Raw genomic sequence first — 9,124 nt, 5'->3', positions numbered from 1 at the left:
ATCTTTGGGTCACGCCGACCAGCTCTTGCCTGTCGTCACGGCTCTATGATCATCCATCACGAAGCCAGTCCCTTCTTGACCTCTTCTTTCTGAAAGGACGGGGCACCTAACAGCCTAAATGCCTCGATCCTGCGTCTCTGTGTTCCACTTCGCTAGAGGGTTGTAAGCCACCAGTCTAAGATACGACTCCCATTTTCACTGTTCAAGTCGAACTGTGGGGATCTTACCGCGTCCCGCGACGCTCTTTTTCGCTAACCAGGCAGGCGTTTTTGTTACGTTTTACAGCATGACAGGGCATCAACTTCAGGTGGTGTGTCCCTGTTGTCCTTCAGGATGAGGAAATTCAGCGGGTAACCTTAGCACAGAGGCGTACTATCGAGGCTTCGAGGTACTGTCTTTTGCTTATGGCCAGAACCGCCACAACAAGTTTATAGTTCACACGCGTGTTTTTCTCTTCGAGGCGCAAGGGCAGGAAGGGTTCGCTTACCGGGTGTGGGGGAGTCAGTGAATCGCTTTTCAAATCTGTACACTTGGTGGTCCTTGAGACGATTGCAGGTTTCTTAGGACCGGCCTAACTGGGGAACGCTTGTGTAGCGGTGTACTCGAAACTCTGTGGGGGAGGCCGTCCGGGAGGAGCTGGGCCACTTTTCCGTAGCATTGAGACGTCGTGAGGAAGACTGCGTTTGTTTGTCCATTCCAAACGAAACAGCTGGAAGTACGTCCTTTTGTTCATAGCATTCCTGGGACGGCTGTGAGCTCCGACGGACTACGTTACCTCTGGTGCTGTCATTGATATCGGCTAGGATTGTGGGCTCAGAATGATCTGAAACTTCGGTGCTTCTTCAAAATAACTTGAGGAATTTTCACTGTCGTCTATGCATGTTGTCGTAGGCCTCTGGTGTCGAATCTCTTGTTCAACTGCCCAACTTTTGGGCGAGGATGTGCTGCGTCTGCTTCCTCCTCTCAGTTTCGCCTCCTCCAGCATGAAGTGTGTTCGTCCGATGTAAGAAGTGTTGTTCTCCTAGTGGAGGTGTCGACGTGCACAGCAGCACGACTCTCTAAGCTAGTGATTCACATCTCCATGGTTCCACCTTCCTCATGCTGGGATGGTCGTGTTTGTGATCAGATTGAAACTTCCTCGCCTGTGCATGTGCTCGATTCCGTCTTATCTGTTGCCACCATGGCTGCCTAGCTGCTTTTATACTGGAGTGGCAAGTGCCCGGACGCGTCCGACAAGACGCTGTGTGTGCGACAGCGCACTACAGTGCAGCACTTGCAGGCTCTCCAGTTTCACTCATGCTATCGCTTGGGTTTTGTTCGGTAGAGATGGCCGTCTGCTGCGTAAGTGTTTTTTGAAACGCGAGCTTTCCTGCAGAACATGCTCAAGCGAGTAAGCCATTTTGTGCTCGTTATCTGCCAGTCCCATCCTTGGAGTGCGACTTCAAGATTTTTTCTCGGGGGGCACAGGCATGAGACGGCCTCACAAGGCATGTGTGGCCCAAAGAAAGTGCATTCAGGGTCCAGCACTTTGTTTGCTTCAAAGCACCGAAGTTGTCGCGTAGGGGACACGCATCCCCAGACGCTAGTCGCCTGGTGGGCAGGTTTGTCTCCTCCTGCTGCAACGAATGCTCGCAAAGATAGTGGTCTTTATCTGTTACACATGGAGGCGCAGCCGAGTAACGCGTTATGGATGAACATTAAAACTGTGTTTGGACATGCTCATCTTTTCGCGAACCATCTGTACTGAGGAATACGTTAGCGGCTGACCGTGGAAGGTGGCCACGGGAGTGACTTGTTCGCAACTAGGGCTGCACCTGTTCCTGTTAAGGTGTATTACCTAGTTCCAGTGGTGCGGGTTTCTTCCTGGCGACAACGCAGGCCAAAGGCACCGTAAGTAACAGCTTCGCATTTTGGTGAAGAGAGAGGGTTTGACGCCTGTGCAGGGTGGTAGCCCCGCGACCTCAGTCAAGTAGCGTGTAGCTCCTTCAAGCTTGGTGCCTGTTCCACTGGTCTCAGCCAAGTTATCTGAAGAAGTGCAGCATTGTAGCTCAAATAGCGTCTTTCGTGTGGCATGCGTCATACGTAAAATCTGTGAAACACAAGTCGTCGACCGGGCAGCTAGCTTTGTAAAGTGTCTCAAGCACATTCAGCCTTTGGTTTTTGTCTCGTTACTCGTACTGACAGTTCTATGAGGTGAGTTTAACGCCGCAAGCTGGACCAGATTTCAGCCAGAGGCTCTTGGGTGCTTTCACTCAGACGAACTGCCGCCTATCGTTTATGGCCTGCCAGGAGCGGATAGGAGTACGTGGGAATACCCTCCATATCGAGGTGACTGCTTGGATCTGTAGAATGTGACGTTTAACTGCCTGTTTCTGACATTATCCCCGCGCCGTCGGCGGGCGTCGCAGATCAAAGGGAGGAAACTGATGCTTCTGGTTTCTGTTGCGCTGTCTTCAAGTCTCGTACCATGGAAACGCCTTTAGCATTGACAGGACAACGTAACCCAGGAAAATCGCCCCTGTGTAGTTAGTACTGCATGTTGTGATACGCTTGCACCCAGTCATGTCGGAGAGGAGGCCGAGTCCTCGACAGGGAATATTGTGCACCGCGTTTCTTGATGCATATTGTCGGTGCGTCTGTCAGCGACTGGTCAAACGTGAATTGAAATCACTTATAACATTGGTTGTCCCTGTGTACATCTACTGCTGTAGAACACGTGGCGTTACGTTCTCGAACGCAACAAGGGGGCTTTCAGCACCACATGAGAAAATGGCTTCACTGCAAAGGAAAGGTTGACAAACGCAGCAATAGAGGCGGTATTCTTCTCTTCGCGCTATTAGGCGTGCTCAAGAGCCGTTGACTTCAGCCTCTTCTGTGTTGTCGGGCTGTGACTTTCAGGAGGATGTAAGTTCGCCCGGAGCATTGCAAACCGCCTGTGTGTGTAACGTTATCATGACAATACGGAATGCAGTAAGGAGAGCGTCTTGTAGAGACTGCTCTGACTCGGAGAGGCGCCGGTTGTCCGGGCTCCCACTTGCGGAGACAGGAGTTCTTAGTTATAGAGAGTTTCTTGAATCTGCATCCAAAACTTGATCCACTACGTCGTGACTGACACGCAGAGAGGCTCGTACTGGCGCAGCACAGCCAAGCGGTGAATGACGCGTCCTGTTATGTGTTTGAGGCACGGTATACAGATGTTTTGCTTTGTATACCCCTTTTCTTCAGGCGGTTAGACTGCGAGTACGGTTTCAGTACTAAAAAGCATTCACCCTCTCTGGTGCCTTTGCAAGCTGCGGCAGTTGTCTAGTGAATTGTGTCTCTCTCGGGGCCTCCTTCAGTTGTGTTCGAGGAGGCGATCCGTTATATCGTGTAGTCAAATTGTCGTTGTGTTGGTAAAGAATATCCATCCCGCCTGTTCGCATGGTTGGTTCCGTAGCAACGAGGACAAGGACGAACCCCCATGAGCGATGCATCCACGTCCCGCACAAGGTAGAGGTACCTGGGCCGCATGTTTGCTGAAGCTGCTTTGCTTTCTTTGGAACTAAAGATAAGGCAGACCGCAGATGCAGTTCATTTCCTTCTTTGTCGTGTAACCTGACAGTCCGCGACCGAGGGAGTATGAGCCACCTGGTCAGCTTAGCTTCGGATCAGAGGCTGTTTTGTAAGAGGTTTCACCGTCCGGAAACAGCTGCAGCCACGGCAGCTGCGTACTCGTCGGCATCTATGTGTATCAAGTGCGAAAGACGAGTGAACTACTGTTGTACGGGGCTTCCCGGCAAGCATGTCTTCGAAATCCTTCACGTTTTTGTGGCCATATGAGCGGCTCCTTACTCCGCTGGGCTTCCTTCGTCACAACATTTGAACGGCTTCCAAGAAAGGCTCAGTCGCCACTGACGTGGGCACTGATTCTCTAGGCCGCGTGCACGGGGCTGTGATGGAGGCACTTGAGTAGCAGGGCAGGACTGGTCGATTCCCGAGCAGTAGAGCATGCTTCCCTGACGAGGACCGCAGACCTACACGCCGGCTGAATTCCTTCGTGTGTCGTCTTGCGGTCTTGCAGTTACTTGTAAGTGGCAGGGGGTCTTGGAGCAGTTTGTTCAAAAGGCGTGACTTCCAGTGCCCCTCGTAGCGACACCTGTATGCCTGCTCGCAGATCGAGCAGGACGTTTTGTTGGCAGGCGTGACAGAAACTTGACCGCTGTTTTTTGGGGGATTGTCGGTTCCCTCCCTGTGCTGCTGCTGTTTTCCTGGTTCCAGGAAAAGCTTTACGGGCTGTTTTGCCTTTTGTATGTGGACTCAGCGGGAATACAAGAAAGTGAGTGTCACCCCAGCATTGCACGTGTTGCGCCTCTGGGGTAGCACAGTCACTTGCCAGTTTTGCTGATCTCTTGGCGGTCGCTTTCTCAAGCATTTTGTGTTTGTGTCTGGTTAACTCTGTCCGTCAGAACGTCGTAGGTCATAGCTATGGTTTTGAGGTGGTCGCTCCGGGCCCTTCGTTATCCGTTCGTTTCGCGCAGGGGGCAGGGCCCCCCTGCGCCTTCTGCGGTTTGTGGCCTACTAGTGTCGCACTGGCATTTCTTGACATACTGCGTCCGAGCTGCCTTGGACAAGCTGTGTGACGTTTTCATCCGTTTTGTGTGGGGGTCCGAGAATTTCTCACTTGATGTGTGTGCTTGTGTGACTTGCAGTTACACAGAGCTGTAGTAAGCGGGGTGTGCTCACTCGCGTCCTTCTCCATGGGGACGGGTACCATCCGTACTAGTCGTACCAGACTCTCTCCTTCGTCGTGCGGCGTCTGTTTGGAGAATCGTGAGGTCTAGCGCATGGACCGCTGCCCGNNCGGGCAGCGGTCCATGCGCTAGAGCTTGCGATGCAAGAGCCGAACCGGTGGAATACGTTTTCTTCTGTGTACAATGTAGGGGCATTCGCTGATCCTTAGCTTGCTGTCCGGCGCTGCGTTACTACGTTTGTACTTCTGTGGTAGCGCGGAGGCAGCAGATTCAGGATGGCACGCGGTACAAGAGATGGCAACCTCGATTTTCACGTATGGACTCGACACCTCCGGAGGGTTGTGGGCAACGCCGCTTCACATCAGATCACAGCTGATGATGGCTCTTCGCGTCGTGATGGCTGTGGTGCAGGCGGAAGTAAGTTTTTGGCTTCTCCTGGGAGAACTGGTCTCATTTCGCTTCCTCTACTCAGCGGTACTTCGTGCCACCCTCACTGCCTCTTGTACAGTGAAAAGCGTCTGTTTCCTGTGATTCAGTTCGAGATAAAGAGAGTACGTTGCTGCGCAGGTAGCCATGCGAGCGTCGCGGGTGTGAGTTGCAGATCCGAAGACAACCCTCCTTCACAGCGTCGCTCTACAGAGTTGGTTAGAGAAGCAGGTCTGTCGCGTGTTTCTCCCTGGTGTTGTAGTTCGCACAGACCTCAAGCTGACTATTCCGAGTTGCAGACGGCGTACTTTTCCTAGGCAGCAGTCTCATCGTTCGTGACGCGATCGGAGGGATAAAGGGCGAGTGAAAGTTACCAGCAGTCTTGGAGTGATTTCAGTTACCTGAGGTGCCTTGTAGGTGATCCGGAAAAGCTGACTGCGTATAAAGTGCTATATTACTCCAGGCGTTGAAGGGTTACCGGACTAGGGAACGCCTTCTAGGGTTTCTGTTGTGGTATTACCGCGGTCGTGACAGGTCTTGGGAGAGGCTCGTCCGACCCTTTCCGTTCATTGTCACCAGATTAGTTCGGCTTTCGGGGCGCGAACATCGCGGCTGGATGGGGGCACATACGTGTTGCATTACCGGCTGTTGAGTACGGAGCACTTCCGAAGGGAAGGACACAGCTGTAGAATTCTGCTCCTTTATTTTTCGTTCAGGCGGACCCGCTTTCGTACTGCCTGTTAGTACCAAGCCTGTGAAGTGCCTGATCTGTGCTGTACATTAACCAGCTCGAAGAAATGAAAGTGAGTCTGATTGCCGAGTCGTCTGCCCCTGTCCGGCACGTACCCAGGCGGCAGATGCTCCGAGCTCTGTTTTTGGAAAGGACGGAAAACAGTCCGACTGCTGTCAATTTTTCCTTGGTTTCAAAAGGAACTGGTGGCTCGCACGTCTCCCTCATAACCAAAGCCCGCAGATGTAATTGCCGGATGGTCAAATTCTAATCTGCGCCGTTTTCCGGGGAAGACGGGCTTGTCGTCACGTCTTTGCGCACGCACGGGATAAGCGACTCGGTTCTCCAGAGTGCCAATTCTCCGTACCCTGCAATACCAGATTCACAAGAGTGAATTTACAGTCGGCTGTAGCGACCTCCTGTTTTGCATCTGTTGAAGCCTAAGCACACGACTTTTTTGCATGCCCTGTGCTCGTTTTTGTTCTCCGCTTCGAGTTTCCTGAGCTGGGCTTCACTCCTCTAGCAGGTTTTGGCACCCGCTAGTCCGTGTGGATCTTTCAGAAGTATGTCGCTTCAGCTATGGTTTGCAGGAAACAATGGCCGTAAGTCAGTCAGATATCTGTTTGCCATGCTAGACTGTTGTAAAGCTAGAGGCCCCAGGAGTTCATTGCAAATCGGCATCTCGAGTAGTTCGGTACAGATCGAGCTCTAACCATTTGAGAGGCACCGACTAGGTGGCGCGGTGTAGGGGCATGGTGCTGACTCGATCGCGAAAGGCTTCGCTCCATGTTAGTCGAGCCGACGATGCCTACGGTAGCTCTTCACGTCAGAGGCCGAATGCTGTTCGTGTCAGCGCTTCCTGCTCAAATGTCTGACGGACACGGTCGCGTGGTGTGGCTTTTTTCTGCAATGCTGAAAGGGTAAGTTGTTGCTTCTTTCCTCATTATACATCGGCGCAGTCTCTGATTCGCAGAGAGACGAGCACCACACCGCGTGGTCGGCCGTCTGAGCAGTAAGCCTGAGGTGAACAAGAACAACCCGGCGACATCAGGGGACTCACTGTGCCTTTTTTCTTCTTTGTGTACAGATATCGACAAGGACAGAGGGCGTAAGATCTTTTTTCTTTTTGCTCATCATCAGCACGAGCAGCGCGTCAGCTTGCGTAAGAGATTTTTGCACCAGATTCTGAGGGCGTTCTGTATTGTGTATCCAGCTGTACTGCACACAGGTCGGGCGTTCTCGCAGACCGCAGGGTGGAGGCCGAGTCAGGGCTGAGCCGACATGACCTGTTCCTGGGTGGTCATTTCAGTATATCCCGCAACGAGGGGTCGTGGCCCTGTGGTTTCAGCACCGTTTGCGAGCCCTTGATCGGTTGCCTCAGAATTTATGTGATTTGGATAATCACGCGGACGCGTTGATCGAGGGTCGCTTCCCTCCGCGTTTTAGCGTGTGTATTGTCAGCGGGGGTGGCCACGCTTGGCTCCTGCAGTCCAGACAGGGTCTCTGCTAGAGATCGTTCTTTGATCGTGAAGCAGCATAATCGTGTCACGGCTGTCAGGCTTCTCCCGTCTATTCTTACGGCTTCTTCATTGTGCGCCTTTTTCTTTGCAGCGAAGTTTAAGAAACCCAAGTACGTTGCATGAGGCGCGTACTCGCAGCACAATTAGCTGTACGGCGGCTGTCCTTTCGGCGCACTCAGACGGAGGCGCTGCCTTACTGAGAGGTGAGGTGGGGTCTTCCAGTGAGGTACTACGCAGGGGCGGCACACCGACTGCACGGCCATGCAGCCCTGCCGGGAGGCAGCAGTGTTGCTCCAGGTGTGTGTGAGCTCGCCGCCTCATGCTCTGTGCCTATTCTCCATATAAAGCGGTCAGAGACAGAGCGACAAACGCAGCGTCGTGGTCGTTCCCCTAAACGCTCTAACCTGCCCCAACAGTGTGCGGCATCACCTAGGTCAAGCCCGATTAAACGCAAGTCTGCAACTCAAAACCTCCTGCTTTCTAGTTGTTTGGAAGGTGAAGTAGCCCACTGTGAGGTGTGGCGGTAGCGTCCGCGGGGACTGTTCTTCCCGGTTGGTCAACTTCATCGTTTTGCATGTCTGTACCTTTTTGTCGATCACGGGACAGAAAAATAGAGGTGAGCTGAGGGCCAGGCAAGGCAACCTATCCTCTAGTCGCCTAAGCCGAAGGCCCTACTGAGTAGATCGCACACACGGAGGGAACTTTGTAAAGCAACGAGAAGTGTGCTTCCTCGAGAGTTGCAGGTCTGTCACGGATGCACTTGGTAGACTTGCAATGGACAGTAGCGGTGTCTGTTGCATACCTGTGCAGCCTTAGATCAAAAGCGTGACAGAAGTACCTGGCAGACGAGTTAGCCAGTGAAAGCCTGGGACTGCTAAGTTTGCAGGAGAGGGTTCTACGGCGTACTGCGTGTGCCTGTATACTGCGATGGCTGGAAACCAATGCCATGTTTCAGATGACGGTGTGGGTAAGCCAGACGGCGCCGGTTTTTCTGCTACCGGTGGCGGCTTCGGCGTTAGCAAAAGTATTTGGCTTTCCATGGCCCCTAGTGACACTGTCACCGTAGTGTGATCTGGTTAGGGTGCGTACACTACCCGTGAAGCGCTCCGCGGATGTGTGTAAAGAAATGCGTGTGTGTCTGCGGGGTTTGGAGAGAGTTTATCCAGTTCTCCCGTTCTTGAAGACCTGGCCGCCCCGTCTGTTTCGTGCGCCCTTCTGACTTCACAGTAGAGGCTGCTATAGTCTCTCGTTCTCCAGAAGCGAATGAAACCAAGATGTGAGCAGGAGTTTTCTGAGACTGACGGTGTGACACCGCGTGCTTAGAGCCCCATTCGTCAGTAGCTTAATCTGTGTTTGGATGGGAGAAGCCGATGCATGTAACGTAGCGCCTTTTTAACTCTGCTTGCTCCTGAACTGTACTTCGTTGTCCTGAGACAGAAACTCAAGAGGAGTTTCGCAAAGCTTGTCTGCAGTTCTTTTGTCCGACGCACGGTGGCATCACCCCGTGGATCACACCTTGCCTCGTGCAGCTTTTCGGATGACACTGTCTAGTGTCATGGTGACCACATAGATTCACCTGTGTTAGTTTTCCTACAAGCGGCTTTTGGTTGGATCGAATTATCCCATCCAGTGAAGGTTTTCCAGAGAAGCCTCATTCAGTGAATGGATGCCGCTGGCAGCGGAGCCCGCAGGAGACCCAGGTTCTCGATTGAGTGCCT

At 52.8% G+C, this 9,124-nt stretch overlaps 1 protein-coding gene across 1 annotated transcript; it reads left to right on the top strand.

Moving 5' to 3' along the window:
* On the top strand, positions 1 to 360 carry CSUI_000150 (uncharacterized protein; the record flags this gene model as incomplete). The annotated part of the gene is made up of 1 exon (XM_068060384.1): positions 1 to 360. A coding segment is annotated over one exon (108 nt), but the record flags the coding sequence as incomplete, so codon positions are not given.
* Positions 361 to 9,124: the final 8,764 nt, after the last annotated feature.

Source organism: Cystoisospora suis (assembly GCF_002600585.1).
Source record: "Cystoisospora suis strain Wien I chromosome Unknown contig_72, whole genome shotgun sequence".
Taxonomy (NCBI): domain Eukaryota; phylum Apicomplexa; class Conoidasida; order Eucoccidiorida; family Sarcocystidae; genus Cystoisospora; species Cystoisospora suis.
The sequence above is the reverse complement of the archived record's forward strand: the minus strand, read 5'-3'. Positions and strand labels throughout refer to the sequence as shown.